General features: G+C 45.7%; 1 protein-coding gene across 2 annotated transcripts; it reads left to right on the top strand.

Annotated features, from left to right (window-relative positions):
• The first annotated feature begins 4,510 nt into the window (after positions 1-4,510).
• On the top strand, positions 4,511-21,768 carry LOC136638575 (keratin, type II cytoskeletal 5-like). 2 transcript variants are annotated; one of them, XM_066612614.1, is made up of 10 exons: positions 4,511-5,131; positions 8,245-8,465; positions 13,975-14,035; positions 14,126-14,221; positions 15,744-15,908; positions 16,554-16,679; positions 19,517-19,737; positions 20,023-20,057; positions 21,392-21,577; positions 21,707-21,768. In XM_066612614.1, exons 1-10 carry the CDS (start codon positions 4,511-4,513, stop codon positions 21,766-21,768), a joined length of 1,794 nt encoding a protein of 597 aa, XP_066468711.1. The 2 variants fall into 2 exon arrangements, with proteins under 2 accessions (XP_066468711.1, XP_066468710.1); XM_066612613.1 differs by having other exon boundaries at positions 21,392-21,768.
• Positions 21,769-22,515: the final 747 nt, after the last annotated feature.

The raw sequence follows: 22,515 nt of genomic DNA, 5'->3' as shown, positions 1-22,515 counted from the left end.
GAATGAAACACCTGAATGTAGTGGTTCTTGAAAGAAAGAACCTTCTTTCAAATTGTAAAAATCCCTATTTAATAAGGGATTTAAATAAAAGCCTGCCTATGTAAACCGCCTTGAATAAAGTCTTGAATAAAGACCAAGAAAGGCGGTATATAAATACCTGTTGTTGTTGTTGTTGTTGTTGTTGTTGTTATTAAATGCGCTGAGTTAGATCAGGGTTGATGAAGTTAGTATGACCTACAACATTGTTTAAAGGGATTTGAAGGGACTGAAATGATGAAGCACCTGGGCTTCTTTGGTAAAAGACATTACATATCTGCCTTCTTCATTGCTTGTTTCCTTGGCTTTTTCTGTATTACAACCAATAAACGTGCATGAGAAAATGCAACACACACTGTGGTGTCATAAGAACATAAGAACAGCCCTGCTGGATCAGGCTATAGGGCCATCTAGTCCAGCTTCCTTTATCTCACAATGGCCCACTAAATGCTCCAGAACCCACCAAATGCCCCAAATGTGTCGTTTATGTGTTATATTTGTATATCTCTCCTTTCTTCCCAAGAGTTCAGGGTAGCCTAGCTATGCTACCCTGAACTCTTGGGAAGAAAGGAGAGATATACAAATCATGAGACAGGTTCACCTTTCCATAACCCGTGAAGGTGGAAGAGGGTGGAAGCGCACATAAGGGTGGAAGAGCACACAAAGCTGCCACTATTGGTCCATCTAGGTCTCAGTTATCTGGTGGCACCAGATCTTCAGGGTGTCAGATGTGGATCTTTCCCAACCTTAATCAGATAAGCCAACATTTGAACCTGGGCCCTTCCTACATGTGTTCTGCCACTGAGCTATGGCCCATCCCCAAATGGCGAACCTAACACCATGAAGTGCATAGCTGGGTAGAGATTTGAAGAGGGTCTACCACAGTCAAACCTGTCCTTTACTGTTCCAGTCAAAACCTGCATTGACTTGAGTAAGGCTTACAATGCAATCTTCTGCATGTCCATTTGGGAGTAAGTACATTCCATTGAGTCTGATAAGGTTTATTCCTAGGGACATGCTTATCAGGCTGCAGCCTCAGTCATGGAAATGACTTTGTGTTTCCCACAACTGAAGAGGAGCAAGGCCTGGAAGAGACACAGCAGAGACATGGTGTACGTGCCCTAGCATTTGCACTGTACACCAGGGACGTGCAGTGCAGGGGTGGCAGGTGAGACAGAACCACCCCATCGTAGTCCATGGGAAAGCACCACAGTCACCCTGCCTGCTTACACCTGAGGAGGCTCTCCTTACACCCAAGAAAGCAGGTGTAAGGAGAGCCTCCTTGGGTATAAGAAGGGCCTTCTCGGGTGTAAGGAGAGCCTCCTCAGGTGTAAGCAGGCAGGGCAGCTGTGGTGCTTCTCCACGGACAACAACAGGGCAGTTCTGCCTCACCTGCCACCCCCACACCACACGTCCCTACTGTACGCATTCCTCACGCACAACAAACTGCTAATATGAAAACCTGAAGGCAGAGCTTCCTCTGTTTTGTTGGGCATCAGGGGTTGTCACACCCTTAATCTTATTAGGTTTCTAATGTTTGAATTGCGATTAAAATTGGCTCACCTGCTCTGAGATATTTCACCTTCGTAGGAGGACAGCAAAGCACAGAAGATATATCAAGCTGGCTAGACTGAATTGACCTTTAGTCTATCAGACCCGGTATTGTCTACTCTGACTGTCTGTGGTTTTCAAAGGCCCTCTAACTCAAAATCCTGTCAGAGATGCCAGGGATCAAACATGGAATTGTCCACATTAAAAGTTTGTGCATTAATGCTTGATTACAGCTGCATACAAAACACATTACTCCTCCAAAAGTTAGATCAGATAGTGCAGTGGTGGTTCCCAAATGTTTTAGCATCAAGACCCACCTAGAAAAAAATGTCACTTTACCAGCCTCTCAAGCCTCTGTGGCTATAATGGTGATTGGGCAGCAGTGCTTCTCCCAAGTAGCAGGTTCTTTAACCTTTGGTGCAAATAGTTTAACCTGCCCTGTCAGTTTTGTGACCAACCAAAAATTGGGTTGTGAGCACTGGTGGCTCCCGCGTTGGGTTTTGAGTATTTCTGAGTAGGCGTTGGTGTTTGGTGGAATGTAAAGAATTCATTCATTCATTCATTCATTCATTCATTCATTCGTTCATTCATTTCAAATACTGTTCCCAGGAAGTCCAACCCTCCCCTCCCCACAACATGCAGTGGGGGTGTTTCCTTCCTACAAAAAACCAAGTCAAACCATAGTATATTCACTAGTCTGCTGTTAAGACAGTGGCTTCTCAAAGTATTTCTGGAATTCTTCACAACTGGAACATCAGTTTAATGATTTATTTATAAAGAAGCATTTCTTCACAGCTAAAAATCCTGATGCCTTGATCAGTGCACAAAAGCAGTCCTCCAGGTAGGGAGCCAATATGTGGAGGCAGAGACACATCTCGGCCATTTAGTAGTGAACAAATGTTTCTTTTACTGCACATCCCCTTCTATGGTCACTAATTCTTGCACACAACAAGTCGTGTAAGGCTATAGCTGATTTAGAACACATGAATTGAAATGAAGAGAAACTTAGCAACAAATAATTTGTCAGCAATAATTTGCTTTGGGTTCAAATTACAAATTTATTTTTATTTTTCACATTTTTATACTACACTACCTCCAAGGAGATCAGGGTGCTGTACATGGTTCCTCTTCTTCTTCTGTCCTCACAACAACCCTGTGAGTTATGTGATGCTAAGAGATAGTGACTGGTCCAAGGTAACCCAGGAAGCTTCATGGCTGAGCAGGGATTTGAACCTGGATCTTCCAGGTCAGGCAGCCCAATCCTAAACTGCCCGGCATGCAGGGCTGCCGCAGTGCCAAAAATGGTTGCCATAGTATCTTAAGCGCACCAAGCAGCATCTGGCGGCTACTTGGGAGAAGGAGACATTTGTCCCCTTCCCCCGGTAAGGAAAATAGCCCCACAATGGGGTTACTTGATTCTGCGGCAGCCCTTGTGGCCTGACACAGAGCTCAGGATCTGGAGGAGCTGAGCTCCACTGGTCCTGTCCTCCTCCTGCCCCACCCCTTCCCCCTGCCACACCTCCTCCCTGCCCTCCCCACCTTCCCTTGCCCTGGATTGCCTCCTCCCCACCTCCTTCCACCTACCTCTCCACCACCCTGTGGTTTGGGCGACCGCTTAGTGATGGAGCACTGGCTTTCCACTGGCGCTGGGCTAGCTCCAGTGGTGGGCTAGCTCCAGTACTGGGCTAAGGGCTTGCAAATGTGCTTTAGGGCATGTTTGTGACTGTGCACGCCAATGGTGAGCCGGCGCACACTGTTTAGGAATTGGGCTCCAAGTCTGATTCCTGAAACACTATTACATCATGCTGCTGGCTTTGTAAATTGTGTAGTGACTGACTTAAGGTTTACTGAAATTTCACTGCAACTCTTGAGAGTAAGTTCTCTTGAATTTTTTGGGTTTCCTTTGGAGCAATAACCAATAATTGCAGTTAACATGTGATGAAGAAGTATGGAAACTGAGGCAATAAGGGGGCGGTTCTGTTTCACAAACCCTTTGTTTTCACTCATTACCATTTAGCGCTGACAATCACAGTATTAGGATCTTTTATCATACAAATGTTATTCCATTTTTGGGGGAGTGCAGACTGATAGATGGAATCTTTTTTTAATATGACCAGATAGTTTATCCTGATCTCTGAATATGAAGTTAATATGAATATTAAGTAAATAATGAGGAAGAGTTGTCCACAAAAGCATAGGTTACAGGAAGCTGACATTGCATTCGTGCTTGGTAGCTCATATTATCTGAATGTACGCTGGCATGTAAAACATTCCATAAACAGTTAATGGATATGAGAATATAAGCAGAGGCCTGAAATATCAGACTACAGGATAATCTAATTCAACATTCTGGGTCCAGACATGGTCAAACAGATGACACTGGGAATCTAATAAACAAGGCATGAAAGGAAAAGGCTCCTCTCCGTAGCATCGCTAGGGGATGAAGCATACAGAGGGCGATGACAAAACTACTGACCAAATTTTTTAAAATCTTGGCATTTTTTGAATAATACCATCATGTATTATGGGTACAAATTGACTTCTGCCTAAGTGGATGACATGGAACTGAATTTGCATTCTCCCTTTCTATCAGTCAGTGAAAGCTGAAGCTTCCTTAAATACCTGAGAATTTCTCGCTAGATTGTGAAGGACCCAAGAACCAGTTTCAGGGGTTAAAAGCCCAGGGCAGTGTAAACACACATCACTCCATAGGTGGGTGTTGTATTCAATTACCATTGAACAAGTCCAATTAGACACCTGCCTTCCAAATATGTCAGAATCATGAATGCACTGAAATGATCTGATTTCAGATGCAGCCAAGCCCAGGTGCCCCCAAGGATAAAAGCAGCCAGCAGCCAGCTCTCTCCCACCAGAGTTCTGTTCTTTAGGTTCAGTGGCAACTCCTCATAGGCCATCCGCCAAGATGAACCGGCAGTCTTACAATATCAGATCAGGAGGAGGTGGCAAGGGTTTCAGCACCTTCTCTGCTGTCGTCCCAAGTGGCAGTAGATCCGGTTTCAGCTCATTTTCTCTTGCTCGAGCTGGTGGTGGCGGCGGCAGCGGTGGCGGCATCAGTGGTGGAAGGATCGGTTTTGGTGGTGGCGGAGGAGGTGGTGGCTTTGGCAGCAGAAGTCTTTATAACATTGCCGGCCCAAAAAGAATTTCTGTCAGCAGAAGTAGCAGCCTGCGCAGTGGATTCGGTGGTGGAGGTGGTGGTGGATTTGGTTTTGGTGGCGGATCTGGCATTGGTGGTGGAGCTGGTGGTGGATATGGCATTGGTGGTGGAGCTGCAAGTGTTGGCTTTGGTGGTGGTGGTGGTGGCGGAGGAGGATTTGGTTTCGGAGGGGGACTTGGTGCAGCCAGAAGTCCACTACTCTTTGGTGTTGGAGGATCTGGGGCTGGCACCATCCAAGAAGTGACCATTAACCAGAGCCTCCTAGCACCCCTCAACTTGGAAATTGATCCAGCCATCCAACAAGTGCGACATGAGGAGAAGGAACAGATCAAGACACTCAACAACAAATTTGCTACTTTCATCGACAAGGTGAGACTTCATTGTAGGACAACCCAGGAAGAGATAAAAGACCGTTCGTCCTGCTTTTTCTAGGTGTGTGGAGATAAAGAAAGAGGCAAAGACAAATCTGTCTGTTTAAATAAATATATATTGGGATAAACAGACATTAGATGGATGAAAAACACATTGTAGTAATTAGTAGCAGAGGCACTGGGCTTTGAAGCTTTAAGCAAGACTTGGCAACACAGGCAGACACATCTGCGTCTGTGCAGAGCACACTCTGCTAGCCTTAAAAATATGCTGAGTATCTAAGCCCAGTGCTGTAAACAATAGGATGTTATAGAAAAGCGGTCATATCTATAAAATGTGTTGCAGTTAAGCTAGAGTTTGCTAGTTGAAGCTAGAAGCTTATCAATATTGTTTCATGTGTTTAAAAATCAATAAAGGCTTGGAGGAAGCTAAATAAAAAGAACACTCTCACTCGATCTCACTCTGTTCCGCTTCCGGCTTCCTCCCGGCATCTACATTTAAAACGAGTCTGTCATCTCATTCATTGCTCTGACTCCTTGCTGCTCCAGTTCCCTCTCTCAACCCCCTTCAGTGCTTCTGCTTTCTACACTCCCTCAAGCAACAAGGTTCTGTGTGCTTCCCAAAGTAGCATAGCGCTGCTACAACACATTTCACTAGAGATTATTATTATTATCAATATGTATATACTACATTGCAACAAAAAGTAGTTCACAAAGTAGTTGACATAGGGTCAAATCCTATCCAATTTTCCAGTGCTGGTGCAGTTGTGCACTGCATCCTGTGGTGGAGAGGCAGTTACTGGGGCCTTCTTAAGGAATGGGAACATGTGTTCCCTTTCCATGGGGCTGCACTGTGGCTACACCAGAGCTGGAAAGTTGGATAGGATTGGGCTCATAGCAGTTTACGTGTGAAAGCTCTCAGATAGTTTTTTGTAGTCATGTCAAAACTGTTTTTGTGTCATGCAAAATTTTTGCAGTGTCAGACCCTTATCAGTCCTGAACAGTGGATCAGAAGAACTGCCGCTGCAAGCGTCCAATAGGATTGGGTTTCCCTTTTGTCTTTTTTAGAACGTTGAATGCTTTTGCATTTCCCTTTAAAAGTGAAAGGTTCAGAAGTCTTTTTAATTAGGACCACTGAATACATTTACATCTGGTTTCGTCTTTCTAAACTTTCTAATCTAAAATGAAGCAACCGTAATTGGCATTGCTGTGGAAAAAATCCAAATTGAAGAGTATTAACTGAAAACACTTTGTGAGCAAATTGTAGTGCAAGACATTGGCTTGATCCTTTAAAAAAAATAAATCTCAAACTCATTCCAGCTCTATTTCCTTTACCAGGGGTAAAAAAAAAAAAAATCAGGCTCTTGACATCCAGAGATAGTCGGGGCACAGCACAAGCCTATGCATGTCTACTCAGAAGTAAGTCCTATTGTGCTGAGTGGGGCTTGGTCCCAGGAAAGAGTGCATAGGATTGTGGCCTCAGTCTGTTGCAGAAAAAGCAACAGAATCTAACAGGACCATAATGACTAAGAAATTTATTTTATTGGAAGCTTCATCTGATGCATGAAGTAAAATCCTGCTTTTCATGGAACAGAAGCTCAGATGTAACTCAACAATTGCAGCATCAATATGTCCTTTTTCCGCTCATTTTCTCTAATGCTTTAAAGCAGGGGTGCCCAAACCCCGCCCCTGGGACCACTTGTGGCCCTCAAGGACTCCCAATCAGGCCTGCTGGGAGCCCCCAGTCTCCAATGAGCTCTGGCTCTCCAGAGACTTGCTGGAGCCCATGCTGGCCCGCTGCAACTGCTCTCAGCATGATGGCCAACTGTTCGACCTCTCATGTGGGCTGTGGGACAAGGGCTCCCTCCACTGCTTGCTGTTTCACATCTGTGATGCAGATGTAGCGGCAGCAAAGGAAAGGCCAGCCCTGCTTTGTGCAAGGCCTTTTATGGGCCATGAGCTTTTGCAAGACCTTCATTCATTCATATAAGTTCCATCTCTAATGTATTTATTTATGTAAATTTATTCAAATTTGAAATGTGAATTAACTCTTTTTTTTCCTGGCCCCCGACACAGTGTCAGAGAGATGATGTGGCCCTCCTGCCAAAAACTTTGGACACCCCTGCTTTAAAGGGATCTCTGCTGTAGTCTCTGCAGTCTTTCTCTCTCTCTCTCTCTCTCTCTCTCTCTCTCTCTCTCTCTCTCTCTTATTCTTGCTTCATGTATGTAGGTTTGGAAGCTTTTTTTGAGTTGAAGAGATGATAAAACAAACTACTGCCTGGTTCCCTGACAAGGAAACCAAAGGGGGAATTTTAACTCATCAAACCTGAACTCAAATAGTTTTCTAAACCAGGCTTATATTTTCCTTGAGCATTGCCTATAAAAATGCCTCTTCTGGGGAGTGGCCATAGCTCAAGGCTAGAACTTATAGTTTGCAGGCAGAAGTTCCCAGATGCACTCTAGTGACAAGAGCTCAGTTAGCAGGGCTGGGGAAACCGTTTGAGAGAATTGGAGAGCCACTATAAAAAAACTGAAGTAGACAATGCTGGTCTGGGTGGATTGATGGTCGAAAGCAGGGGTGTCAGACTCTTTTCATACAGCATGTCAAATAGTGTCCATGATGCCTGCTGAGGGCCAGACGTGAGATTATTAAGCAGTAAGTGATGTCATTAAGCAGATAATGGCCAGAAATAAGCACTGTGTTCTTAGGTAGGAGTTCATCAGAAGAGAAAATATGCAAACTTGCTCATATTTTCAAGATACAGGCGAGCCCACTGGGAGAGTTCAATTATGTGGACTGCCCTTCCAGCTGAGAGGTGCTCTGTGAAGTGACACCTTGACAGAAGCAGCGCAGCTGAAAGGGCAGCCCAGCACTTTGGAAGAGTCTTCCTCTCTCGCTGTTCTTGGTCTGCCCCTTTCCTTTACCTTGCCTTCTGAGGCCCCCTTCCACCTGTCCCTCCCAGAGCCTTGGCCGAAGCACTGCTGAGAGGATGGTGGAAAGCATGTGCTGAGAGAGCCCAGTTATCACATGGGCCAGATAAAGAACTTCCAGGGACCACAAGCATTCTTTGACACCCCTGGTCTAAAGCAACATCATATCTTTGTGCATTTCAGGTCCGCTTTCTGGAACAGCAGAACAAGGTACTAGAGACCAAGTGGACACTCTTGCAGGACCAAGGCTTGAAGTCTGGGGCCAACAAGAACAACCTTGACCCACTGTTTGAGGCCTACACCAACAACTTAAAGAAGCAACTGAGCGGTCTCGTCAACGAACGAGGGCGGCTGGATGGGGAGTTGAAGAGCATGCAGGAGCTTGTGGAAGATTTTAAGAACAAGTAAGTGAACATTTCACAGCTGGGAATCAGAAGTCTACCTGCCACATTCCAGGTCAGGATGTGGGAGTTTATAAAGATATGTAACAGATAATGTGGCTGGGATAATATCCACCCAATCAGATACTGAGCTGGTGACATTTGGAGTTAAATTTGGAGACTTCACAGATGCCCCATCGTGTGCAGCCTCCACACAGTGGAATGTGAGAACATGTCTTGGGCTTGAACACACATGCCACCTACTTTGTTTAAAATGTTGTGTAAAAATGTCCCTATACACATAATATATGCTTACATGTGCAACCCATTTGATGTAAAAAAGAAAAAAGAAAAAAAAAGGTGCAGCTACTGTTGAATCATTTGCTTATAAAGTGTCATATTCACTGATTCATCATCATTGAAATTAAAAGAATGTGAACTTGGATCTGTCTAAAAATAATTGTTGCTGTTTGGCTACTGGAGCAAACCCTATATAAATAACATATGATAAACAGATATAAGGTCTTTATTTGTCTCTTGGCCCAAGTCAAAGAGTTCCAGTGTTCCAGGCATGTTGTATTACCAGAATGTTTCTGGAATATTTCTGATGAGTGAAAATAAACAACTCCCCCCCCCCCCCCGCGGAAATACAAGTCAATAGAGAAATACAAGTCAGTGCTATGTTGATTAATGACATATGCGGAGAAAATGCTTTGTAATTATTATTGGTATTAATAACAGTAGGCAGCTAATAATATTGGGACTCTGGCTAAGAAAATGCTTTATAATTATTATTAGTATTAATAACACTAGACAGCCAATAATAATATTAGGACTCTGGCTACTGACTCAAGGCTGACTCATTCAACCATTCATTTTTGATGCGGTGAAATAAACTGAAACTAACTTTTTTCCGTGAATGTTAGCATGCAGGGCCAGTTCTGTGGGTGCATCCTGAGAACTCTTTTGAAAGCGACTAATGGCCTGTGCACAGCGCATCAGATCAGGATGCGCTGACTCATGATCTGGGCACGTTGCTTCAAAGGATCAGACGTGCCTGGTTTAGCCCTCTGAAATCTGCAGCAAAAAGTCACCTTGCCACTTGAAAAGGCCATGTGAGCCTATGTACAGGCAAAGGTTGTTGGGACAATTTTAACACTCAGCACCTTAGAGCCCAATCCTATCCAATTTTCTAGCACCAGTGAGGGGAAAAATATTCCCATACCTTGAGGAGGCCTCAGTGACTGCTGCTCCACTGGAGAATGCAGTCCATGCCCCATTGGCACAGCTGCACCAGCACTGGAAAATTGGATAGGATCGGGCCCTTATTTGGGACAAAACAACAACCCTGAACTCTGTTGAGGCAGCACCCATTTCACAAGGACCTTGCCTTGCTATTGCAAAGGGTATACCATGTGGAGACTACTATAAACTGAACCTGCAGGTGGCTGTCTCCACACATTAAGTAATTCAAGTGGATTGGTCAGAGGATTTGCATGGTGCCAGTGAAAAATATTTCTGTTGGGGTAGTGTTGCCAACCTTCCAGGGTTGGTCTGGAGTTTCCAGGACTTGTCTCCATGAGACTATTGATAACAGTTCTGGGAGATGCTCACAGGGCCTCCTTGCCTTAATGATATTACATCATGCTGGGGAGAAAAACCACCTTCAAAAATTGCTTCAGTCTGAACTGACAATTTGAATGGCGAACTATTTATTTGCTATGCAACTTGCTATACAAGTCGTTTCACACTGAAACCAAGGAACTGCCTCTGTAAATGGGAGGGCGTCTCCCCCGTTGGGGATTGTAATGTCTGGTTGTCCTAACAACTGAGCCGAGGCTGTAGTTAGGCTTTGAGCAGTTCTCCTGTCTGTTTTCTTTGTAGTTTTTGCTTTGGGATGGTTGATATTATGTGTCTGGGTGCTTATGGTGGCCTCTGAGAAGATCTGTGTGACCAATAAAGAGGGAGAAAAGTGTTGGTGGCAGTTAGACTGGGTGGATAAAAAGAATTAAGGTTAGACAACTGAGGGCTGTCCCTTGTTTCAATGTCTATTTTGGTGCCGGGTAAAGCTGGGCCCTGAGGCAGACCTGGGCCCATCTAACCCCCATCCTTTGCACACTGGAGCTCCCAGAATTGACCAAGTGGGCACTGCAGTGAGTGGGGGCTCTTGGCTAGTACTCCACCTGGCCAACTTCTAATGTTGCCCCTGCCAAGGATATCATGGTTGCCTTCCAGCTCTCCATCGTTATCTTAAGCATTGATACTGAACATTAGGTCAGTGTATAGTGAAACATAATAGGAATGAAATCTGTAGTTGGATGAGACAGGCTGAGTTAGCCTAATTTTATGGCTGTTTATCGTATTTATGATACTTGCAGTTTTTATACAGTCACTTCTCTTTGTGTGTGCATTCGCTATCTGCGAATTCGCTTATCTGCAAGGGGCAGAATTGCCACCTACCTCCCATTATCTGTGCCGCTGTTCTTGTTATTTACAAATGTTATGCCAGCGCACTAGGGACCGGGGGGGGGGGCTCAGCTACCTGACGGCTGCTCTGGGCCTGGGGCAAGCCCAGGGAATGAGCCAAGAGACTGGTGAAGGAGGAGGGAAGTGAACCAACCCTCTCCCCGCTACTGAACTCTGAGGCCTCATTCGCGTAGCTGATGTGGGGACTTGAAGGGTGCAAAGGTGAAGAGAGAAAGCAGTCAAAGCACTCAGAAGGCAAGAAGGCGCTTGCAGGGGAAAGCTCTGGGAGCGCGTGTGATACTGCAAGCTCTGCTTTATCGGATGATACGGCAATAATGCAGCGAGACCTGTCAGTAGAAGGCTGAGTTATTGGGAGAATGTTCATCCACGTCAGATTGGCTAACAGCCTTGGGGATTTATTGCCTTCTTCTACAATATGCGGATTGCCTCACTTGCTTGAGTCATCTAAGGAAGGAATTTGCTTTGCAGGCAGGTTACTGTCCTCCAGCTACCTCTGCTGTGGCTGGGCCTTGTGAGTGGGTCTGCGAAGTGCTGACATGCTGAGTTTGCTTAGAGCAGGATGACTCCACTGACTGTTCAGTTCCATATATATTTTATTTTTCATTTTTGTGAGAGAGAAAAAAAGCATTGAAGAACACAGTAATTACAAAATATATATTTTGTGTATATGTATGGTATTACATATTTTCTTACAGTATATTTATATATTGAGGAAAGACTTCCAAATATCAACAAATATATCTATATGTAGTTGTCATCTATAAGCCATTTGCTCAAAAGTCAAAAGTTCTTCAGTCCACTGGCTAATATTAGGGGGACACTTATCCTTCCAATTTTTCAATATCTGTCTTTTAGCTACTCTAAGGGTACAGAGTTCAATATTTGGAAGTTGGAAGAGAAGACCTCAGCCTGTTCTTTGAAACCTAATTTTTCCTTTCAGCTTCCCAATGCCTAGCTGGCAAATCCAACACTTGTAGAGTGATGGCGCAATCCTGACCCGGACTTGGGACGGCACAAGTCCCTTCAAGCCGCTCCGCTCTCCTCAGACTTGTGCCACTTCAAGAGGTGGTACAAGTCTAAGGAGACCCATAGGGGAGAAGGCGCCTAACTCAGAGGTAAGGGGGAAAGTTTCCCCTTGCCACTGGCTGAGTCGCTTTTGGCCCCTATCCTGCTCTGGATGCAACACAAGCCTCCTGGCTTGCCTATTCCAGCACAGGAGAGGATTGCACCCTGAGTGAGACACAGCCCAACCCTGAGCTGTCTGGAGCGCTGGGCTGCCGCAGCGCCAAAAATGACTGCTGAAGCATCCTGAGCGCAACTGGGCAGCCACTGGCGGCTCCTTGGGGGAAGGGGATGTTAGTAAGGAAAGCAGCCCCACAATGGGGATACTCGATTCTGCAGCAGCTCTGGAGCTACCACAGAATCAAAGAGTTCTGTGTCGGGCCACACAGTCTGACAGTGAGTTTAGGATCCAGTGGAGGGTCCCATCCTCCTCCTGCCCCACTCCCTCCCCCCAGCGTGCCTCCTCTCTGCTCTCTCCTCACCCTACCCCAGCTCCCCACCCTGGAATGCCTCCTCCCCACCTACCTCTCTGCTGCCCGGTAGTTTGGGCGACCGCTGAGTGGCGGAGCACTGACTTTCCACTGGTGCTAGCCCAGCGAAAGCTCACGCTGGACTAGCTCTGATGCTGGGCTGGCTCTAAGCCCCACAAGCATGCCTTACGGCACATTTGTGACAGTGCATGCCAGTGGTAAGCCGGCACGCAGAGCTCAGGATTAGGCTCTGAGTTTATGCAAAAATGAATAATCCACCTGATCTCGGAAGCTAAGCAGGGTCAGGCCTGGTTAGTACTTGGATGGGAGACTGCCTGGGAATACTGGGTGCTGTAGGCTTATACCATAGTCTTTCGAGACTGAAGGTTGCCAACCAGTTAGAAAACAAAAAATTCAAGGTTATTTACAATGATTAAAAATAAAAACAAATAATGGCATTAAAAGAAGCCAATGCAGAAATAACAAAGCAGCAACAAATTAATAAAAAACAACAGCACACAAAAAAGAGACCTTAAATGCCTAGGCCAGGGGTGCCCAAACCCTGGCCCTGGGGCCACTTGCGGCCCTTGAGGACTCCCAATCTGACCCTCAGGGAGCCCCCAGTCTTCAATGAACCTCTGGCCGTCCAGAGACTTGCTGGAGCCTGCACTGGCCTGATGCAACTGCTCTCAGTGTGATGGCCAACTGTTCGACCTCTCGCGTGAGCTGTGGGACAAGGGCTCCCTCCACTGCTTGTTGTTTCCCATCTATGATGCAGCAGCGGCAGCAAAGGAAAGGCCGGCCTTGCTTTGTGCAAGGTTTTTATAGGCCATGAGCTATTGCAAGACCTTCATTCATTCATATAAGTTCCATCTCTAATATGTTCATTTATGTAAATTTATTCAAATTTGAAATGTTAATTTTTTCCCCCTGGCACCCGACACAGTGTCAGAGAGATGATGTGGCCCTCCTGCCAAAAAGTTTGGACAGCCCTGGCCTAGGCAAATGAAAAGGTCAGACCAAAGGGCCTACCACTCAGAAAACTAGGCAGGAGATGAACAGCCTGAAAAGGTGTATTGTTTGGGTCAATTTCTTGGTTGCTACCTGCCCAACTTTGGATGGTGGAAGAGTTCCCTCTCACATCTCCACTATCATCTGATGATCAACCACACAGAAGGGTCCTGAAGGAACCTTTCTTCCAGAAGGAAGAGGACTGTGAAGGACACTGATCAGCTCAAGCTGTCCAACTGAGCAATTGGCAGTGGGTCCTACACCATGGCTTCCTCATGAGGAAGCTGCTTGAACCATTCACTAATGAGGCTATACTGTATCTCCAAAACTAGACGTGATAGGGCAAAACGGATGCCATTTTTTGAATCAGCACCCCAAATTCATATCAAATCACCATAAAGTTTGGGAAAAACTTTTCTGACCCTCAGTTTTGTAGGCCTGTGTAATCATTACAAACTGAAACAAGAGGAAAATCCTACTTATATTTGTCTGCTGTTCCATAGATATGAAGATGAAATTAACCGGCGCACATCTGCAGAGAATGAATTTGTCGTACTCAAGAAGGTGAGGTGGGGGCATGCCCACAAGGCTGATGTGAGCTGACCTAATGAATGAAATCTAAGTGAAATTGGCTCTCTATTGCCTTCTTGTCAGGATGTGGATGCAGCCTACATGAACAAAGTGGAGCTGGAGGCCAAAGTGGACTCTCTGACAGATGAACTCAACTTCTTGAGAGCCCTCTACGACACGGTAATCACTCTTCTGTTTCTCTTTGAGGAAGGTGGAAATAAAATACAGAACTTAAAAAAAACGTAAATGGATGTCCTATGTAAGGGTATACAAATCACTGGCTGAAATACTGACCGTAAAAGGAATAGTTATGGGGTTGCAGTGGAAAACGGAGAGGTCTGAATTCTGAGTTGAGACCTATCATTCTTCTCTCACAGTACTGGGATTGTCACTTTTAGCCCGACTTTTGGAAGGGCTCAAGCAAAAGATTTTCAGGTTAGATGACTGCCAAGTGGGAGTGCAGAGTTGTCTAGCTGAGAAGTATTGTTGGTGGTTTGTTAGTGGTTGTACTGTATACAGAAATTGGTTTTACAGCTATTCTTTGTTTTTTTAAATCCACATTTTTATACCACCCTTCCTCCAAAGAGCTCAGGGCGGTATACACAGCTGCTGCCCCCCTTTTGTCCTCACAACAATCCTATGAGGTGGGTGAGGCTGAGAGAAAGTGACTGGACCTAACAGAGATTATGCACACAGGACCTGCCCTAGATCAAATGATGCCCAAATGAGAAGCATCTACTGTGGCTCCTCCATTGTTCAACTCTTGCAACCTAATCCTATCCTCCCCCTCTGTGCAGCTGTGCTAAAAAGAAGAGCACTGTATCTAGTGGGGTGCTGATCAGGAGGCTTCAGAGGGGTAAGGTGAAATAGACTCTGCAAGCCTCCTTCTCCTCAATGGGTCTCTTTGGACCTGCACCACTGATGAAGCTGGCACCAATCCAAGGAGAAGAAAGGGCCAGGGAGGCTGATACATGGATCCAGCATGTATCTACTACTAGTTCCACCCCTTCAAGATGTTCACCATGTCGCTTCATCCAAGGAGCCACTTTGAGTCTGGGAGATGGCAGACATCACTCAGAAAAGGATCTCATCCACAGCCCTGGCCATCTTCCTACTCCAGAGATCAACCAGGGTCTCAGATGAGCTGTTGGCCATGCAGGGCGATCTGTCCCTAAATCCGGCTCTGCACAAGCAAATCCTATAGGCATTCGTCTGCAATTGGATAGAACTGCTCCAAGCGGTAGTTTTCATTTGGGGAGTTTCATAGGCTTCACCAACGGTGTAGGCCATTTCACATATGTGCATTGCGCTGGATGGTTTCACATTTCCCATTAGTCCATTGCACTAATTTTCACCACTAGAACCTCCTTTTTGGCAGTTCATGGTGATGCGGTAAAAACCAGTGGATCTAAACACTGCCTTGTGTGTTTAACCCATTTCTGCACAGCCCACAGATGTACACATTTGATCCCTGCTACGTATATGCAATACAGGGCAGAAATGGCTTAAAACAGTAAATCGGCTTATTTGCTTGAATTGGGTCTAAAGATATATGGTGCAGACAGGCATCATAGAAAACATGCATCCATATACTGCTGTGCCCGTTCTTAGGAGGACAGGCAGGCATCTGGAAGTTGGAGTCAACTGTGTCACACACTCGCGCGTTGATTCCCAGAACTGTTTGTGCCTGCGTATTTTTCAGGAGATGGCTCAGTTGCAAGCACAGTTATCAGACACGGCGGTCATCCTCTCCATGGACAACAATCGAGATTTGGACCTGAGCAGCATTGTCACGGAGGTGAAAGCACAGTATGAAGACATTGCCAACAGGAGCCGAGCCGAAGCAGAGGCATGGTATCAAACCAAAGTAAGCTGACCGACCAATGAGGGCTGACCTTGGGAAATATTCTTGAGAAGCTTCTTGTGAATTGTGTTGGGGGGGGGGGCGTACCATTTAGTAGTGGTGATAGTGGAATTCAGTCAAACCTGGTTTCAGCTCCTTGGGCCATATTCAATGCTACTATAAAGGATTCTCCCATCCTTTGATACATATGGAACATCACATCTAGTCATTTAGATCTCACATGGCTCAGTCAGTATTTACATTTGAAGTTATTGAATTTTTGTGATTTTTTTTCAGCTCTACAGTGGTACCTTAGAGAGTCTTAGAGCCCAATTCTATGCATGTCTACTCAGAAGTAAGTCCCATTATAGTCAGTGGGATTTACTCCCAGGTAAATGTGGATACAATTGCAGCCTTAGGGATTAGTAACTGGCACTGCCTTGGCTAAATCCAGCCCTTTAAGTTATGTCTTTTGGTCTTCCAATTGCTAGTTTCAGAGAGAAGAGAGGGGTGTGGATAAGCAATAAGGGAATTTGACCACAGGCTAACTTGTTGCAGTGGGGTGTGGCACTTTTGCTACTCGTTTGTCATATCTTGGCAAAACTGATTGTTAAGAAAGGCTGTACATTTGTCATTATCATCTTCCTCCTTTTCTTTTTTAATATCTAGTTTGAGGAGCTCCAAGCTACTGCAGGGAAACATGGCGATGACTTGCGGAATACCAAAGGAGAAATTTCAGAGCTCAATCGGATGATCCAGAGGATACGGGCAGAAATTGAAAATGCCAGGAACCAGGTAAGAAAATTGGTGTCAGCACAATATCACCTCAAACAAAGCCTAAGTTGGAGGGTGCCCATTAGTTAAGCTTCAACTGCAAGAAATACTCTGTTTCTGACCCCATTACCATTGCTTAGTTGAGTAGGGAAATGAGAACCCAAGATATTCCATGCTCTTTCTGACTGGACACTTTTATATTATACAGATCCAGAAAGGTCCTCTCTCCTCACTGACAGTGGTGGCACAATCACATGTTGGTGGCCACATAAAAACAGCCCCAGGCAGAAGAATCCAGATTAGCAAAGGAGACATCCAGTGGATGTCTCACAAAATAATCCACCAGATCTGAATTGTTTCTAGACCAGCAGGATCATCTATCCCTAGATTGAAGATCTAACTTTTGTGGATCCTATACTAGGTCTGATCTCTACACGCTACTCTCTAGGTCAGGGGTCTCCAAACCCCAGCCTGGGGGCTAGATGCGGCCCGTGGTGAGCCTCTATCCGGCCCGCGACCAGCCTCTTGTCCCCTAAAAGCCTCTGGCCCACTTGGCTGACCATGATTGGAGCTGTGCTCTGGTTGCATCTGGAGGGTGTTCTAAGGGCCAGAGAGGTTGAACGAATGAGCCCATTTATTCACTCATCTAAGTTCCATCTCTAATTTATTTATATAAATTTTATATTTAAATTTTTTTTCTGGCCCTCTACACCATGCCAGATATTTGATATTTTGGCCGTCTGGCCAAAAAGTTTGGAGACCCCTGCTCTAGGTTAATGGTTGTATGGAAGCTGTACGTTTTGTCCACTTGCATGTGCAGAAGCAAATGCCCATTTCAGAAATGTTATGCCAATGTTATGCCAACCCCTATGCCAGTGATTCTTGAACTTTTCCAGCTCGCGCCTCCCCTGATCCGTTTAGCTATTGACCACAGCTCCCCATTACAACACCTCACCTCAGTTACCCCCAAAATGGGGATGCAGGTGTTATAATTATACACTAGAAACAAGGCTGCCAGCACTCTGAGGCTGCAATCCTAACCATACTTACCTGAGAGTAAGCGCCATTGAACAAAATAGGACTCACTTCTGAGTAGACCTGGTTAGGATTGTGCCCTGAGTTTGTTAGTAGCACACCTGGAAGGTTTTGGAAAGGGAGGGGGGAAGTGATGAATTTGCAGGAGGAGAAGACTTTGTTTTGTGTGTATCTGCTAATTGCAAACTGATGCAAACTGAGACCTGGAGACTGTTTGGCTGGAATCCTAACCCCACTTTCCTGGGAGTAAGTCCCATTGAACACAATAGGACTTACTTCTGAGTAGACCGAGCTAGGATTGTGCCTTTTGTCTTACAATAGCAGCCACCAGAGTACCCCCGCTCCCCCCCCCCAAAAAAAAAGGAGGCAGGAGGAAAAAGGGATGGCTGAAAATGAATGGGGATTTTTTTATTTTTAATCAATTTTTGGAGACAAAGCCATCAAGAGTGGCTTTTTTTCTTTTTTGAAGGGGGAGGAAAAAGAGAAAGGTGAGGATCCTTGGTTAAACTGACACAGACCCCACACCTATGTAGGTCTACTCAGAAGTAAGCCCCATTTGAGTCAAGGGGCCTTACTCCCAGGAAAGTGTGGAAAGGATTGCAGCCACACCCAGCAAGATTACAACTCACCCCAAAGTAGATGGGGGCTGCTCACACACAGGCAGATGCCACTCCTGTTCCCCCCAGGCAAGATGGAGGGATGCAGACTGGGGCATTTGGACACACACACCCCCACTAGGAGCAGGCTGGCTCCTTCCTTCCCAAGCAGAGGAAAGCGCTGCTCTGCCTGTACTTCAAAGCCTTCCAGGAGTGCCCCTGTGCTGATGAGATGCAGCACCTCCACACTCTTCTCTCCCCCAGCCTTGACCAATCCCAGAATGCCCAGGGTGAGGGGCACACTGGGAAATGTAGTCCTTGGGGCAAGGTTGCACATGGAGAGAGTTCCATGATGAGATGGGGCACCTCTGCCTGTCCAGCCAGCCTTCTCTCCCACCTCCCCCACCATGTTTCACAGGCCCTTGCAGCCTCCCACCACAGCTGCAGAAAAGCAGCAAGTCAGCAGGCAGCATGTGGAGCTGAGCAGAGCAGAGCAGCCTCTCTCCACGAGATGCCTGGCGACGCTCCTGGAGGCTAGCCATGCCTCACTCGGGAGGCAGGACGCACAGATTGAATACCTCAGCCATATGCCAATGCAAGTGTTTTATTGTGGATTTTGTTGTGCCCCAAGCTTGACCAATCAAGGCAGCACATTTCAAACTTTTCCCAGCAAAGTTGGGATTCCTCAATAGCTTATCAGCACTTTTACATGGAGAAAAACTATGATTGTGAACAAAAGCAGCTTTCCCATTATTTCCTGGCTTACTCTGCAAGGTGTAATTGCAAGGGAAATTTAGGTTCATTTTAGGACTTTTTATGGGCTTTTTCCAGCTCTGGAGCTCATAAAACCAACACAAATCCTTCAAGAACAGAGTTTGAAAGTTTGAACCCTTGAATGTTTCCCATGGACCTTTGCAAGGGTTCTGCAGCAGATACATTTATGTGGAAAGACTTCACTGAAGGTAGGCTCCTTGAAATCTACTGGGTTAGAACAAACTTGACCATTTTAAACCTGCAACAGGATCTGTGTATAGATAGAAAGCAAGAAATGACACCCCAAAACTAGCAATTCTATGCATGTTCACTCAAAAGCCAGTTCACTTGGTTCAATCCTCACTGCACAGGACTGAAGTTCTCCAGAGGTGAAAAAAATGTTTACTGTATGCTAAACCCTGTTGTCAATAATAAAGGAACTGGAGGGATTTAACAATGTGCTTGCCCTTCCAGTGTGCCAATCTGCAGACGGCTATTGCTGATGCCGAGGAACGTGGCGAACTGGCTCTCAAAGATGCCAAGGTCAAGCTCCTTGAGCTGGAGGATGCCCTACAAAAAGCCAAGGAAGAAATGGCCCGCCTCCTTCGGGAGTACCAGGAGCTGATGAATATCAAGCTGGCCCTCGATATTGAGATCGCCACCTACAGGAAGCTGTTGGAAGGGGAAGAGAGCAGGTAAGTGCAGGGGGGTAAAGGACATGCGTGCCCAGAGTATTTTAAAATAGCTGCAGCCAGGGAAATGGCGGCAGGACGGTAGGCCATTTGGTTTTAAGGTAACCTGGGAAGGCAATATGGGGTAGCAGCTGATATTGTTCAGGGGTGCTTGCCTCACTCAGTCTAATTTTTGTACTGGTTTAGCTTTTATCTGAGCCCATGTGCACAACTTTAAGATAGAGCTGACCACATTTAAAATGATAGACGGACCTGTTTTTACTCTGCTTTAAATTCCTTCCTCAACAGGCTCAGTGGAGAGGGAGTCCTTCCTGTAAGCATCTGTAAGTACCACAAGCGTCTGTTTGTTTGCCAATGGTCTGGCCAAAAATATGTGTAGTTGACAAGTTCAGTGATTCTCAGACTGTATACTGGAGCATGGTTGGAGCCACAACCCACAAAACATCAGAGGCGCCTTGATAAAGGAAGCCATTATGCTGGACAGCTACCCACCACCACCACTAAATCCATCAAAGAGGGGAAGCTAAGCACAGCACTAATCCCCTCCCTCCTGGGCACTGACATCATTCCAAGGGATTGAGCATGTGCCAGGATTCCCTGATGCAGCCAACAGGCCAAGGGAAATCTCAGATTGATTTCCATCCTGAACTACGCCTGACTGGGCAAAAGTGGCGGGTGGAATGTCAGGAAGCAAGACTGAACAGGCTAATCCTGAGTTGCAAAGAGGATGCCTAGGAGGTGCCTGAAGATTGTATGCATCTTTGGGAGTGTGCGAAGAGAGAAGTATGCCTCCCATTTCAGTCCTGGAAAAAAAAGGCACACCACCTGTGTCCCAGCAATCGAACGTTTGGGAAACACTGGAGTAGATCTTTAATGGGATGTCATCCAGACTGGGCACCTGAACAATTCCCTGAGGCATTCTTAGCACATTTCAGCAGTAGCTTCCAACACAACCAGTTGGGAACAAAAGCACATGGCTGGAGTGTTCCCAAGGTATCGTTTCCCTAGGGAAATTCCCACACTCACCATGGAAAGGCAGATGTCTAGTACGCTCGACTCAGGGAGAGTGGCTTGCTCTTGGGGGTATTCTCCCTGCAGCCAACAGAGTTGAACCTCCTTTCTCTGAGCTACAAAACAGAAGGGATGAGCTGTTGTTTCACCCTGATGTCCCTCCTCTGTCAGCCATTCTCTTCCCTGGGAAGCCAGAGGCTATAGTGTTCCCTTCTTGGATGTGCCTTTTTCATTCAACCTCAGCCAACCACCCATCTTCCCTTTATGTTCAAGCAAGGATTTGTGTTTTACACCTTTCCTAGCATTCCACCTATCATGATATGCCCAGATCCCACTGAGGGAGCTCACTGACCACTGTCCCTGTGGGAATTCCCCATCAGTTGCTGCCTCCTTATCTCCCACCAGGAACAAACACCCCTATTCATGATCCACCAATGAACAGACCCCCTAGTTCTACCCACCTGCCCATAAGTCGTCCCCCCTTTCACATGCAGACCGAAGCCCAGGCTGGTACTGAACAGATATCTTGGGGCCTGTGGGTTAAAACATCAACACACATATACAACACATGGAAATTTCCTTAGTCTTCACAGACAATGCAGAATGGTTATACTGGGCATCTAATCAACCTATGCTTTCTTTATAGCTGTCGTCAGTTCCAGTGCTGGAGGTGGTGGCGGAGGAGGAGCTGGCCTAGGAGGAGGATTTGGCGGTCTTGGCCTTGGAGGAGGAGGAGGAGGGGGAGGATTTGGTCTTGGCCTTGGAGGAGGAGGAGGATTTGGTCTTGGCCTTGGAGGAGGAGGTGGTGGATTTAGTAGTCTTGGAGGAGGGGGCCTTGGCATTGGAAGTGGACTTGGTTTCGGCATTGGAAGTTATGGTTATGGTAGTGGCAGTGGTGGTGGGTTGAGCACCGGAGGAGGCAATTTCAGCTCTGGGAGTGGAAAAGGCACTGGGGCAGGAGGCAATACCGGTGTAAAAATTATCTCCAAAACCTCCACAACCCAAAAGAGCATCAAAAGCTAAAGCCTAAAGAATTCTCAACAATCTGAGCAAATTTTAAAAAAAGAACAAATTTGCCCCGCCCCATTAATTCAAATCTCTGCTATCTCTATTTGTACAATAAATTGATATGCTGGAAGAGTGGCCCTGTGTATCTCTAGTTAATCCATTCTTTTTAAAATTCCATTTTGAACTAAACTGGCAGAATGTTTATCATAATATAAAACAGAATCCATTAAAGAAAACAGTTGGATGCATGTATCTGGAAAAACTCGGATGTTTGGAATCTCATACTGTTTTCAAAAAAACTATATATGTCCGTATCCTCAAGAATACAAATGAATGTGTGTTTGTGTATGCTTGACATTTTCAACAATGCTGATGTACCAAAAGAAAAATATCCTGAAACCATGAAAATATTAAATGCACTTTGAAACCATAAAATTGTGTCAACTCTAAATAGTTAATAAATGCTAGGGCCTTTTTGTAAAGAGGAAAATCAAAACTTTCATAAGTACTTACATACATAAGTACATAACGTACCTTCAGAAGTACTTTTGACTCTTGTGAAAATTGAGCGGGAGCCGTAACTCTGGTGTCTATTGCATATGCAGGGTGTGTGATGTGTGCATGGAGCTCCAGGTGAACAGGGGTTTTCCCATTCTTTCCCATTGACTCCAATCCTGCAGTCCCTTGCACAAGTGAACACACTCTGCTTCTTTGGCCTCAATAACTTCCCTCCTCATCCATTTCAATCAGAAGAAACGGCAT

This window comes from Tiliqua scincoides, chromosome 2 (genome assembly GCF_035046505.1).
Source record: "Tiliqua scincoides isolate rTilSci1 chromosome 2, rTilSci1.hap2, whole genome shotgun sequence".
Taxonomy (NCBI): Eukaryota; Metazoa; Chordata; class Lepidosauria; order Squamata; family Scincidae; genus Tiliqua; species Tiliqua scincoides.
The sequence above is the reverse complement of the archived record's forward strand: the minus strand, read 5'-3'. Positions and strand labels throughout refer to the sequence as shown.

Coding starts and splice junctions, on each gene's coding strand:
- LOC136638575 (XM_066612613.1), top strand. CDS start 4,511: ATGAACCGGCAGTCTTACAATATCAGATCAGGAGGAGGTGGCAAGGGT. Junction 14,036..14,125: donor AATTTGTCGTACTCAAGAAG/GTGAGGTGGGGG, acceptor CCTTCTTGTCAG/GATGTGGATGCAGCCTACAT. Junction 19,738..20,022: donor TTGGAAGGGGAAGAGAGCAG/GTAAGTGCAGGG, acceptor CTTCCTCAACAG/GCTCAGTGGAGAGGGAGTCC.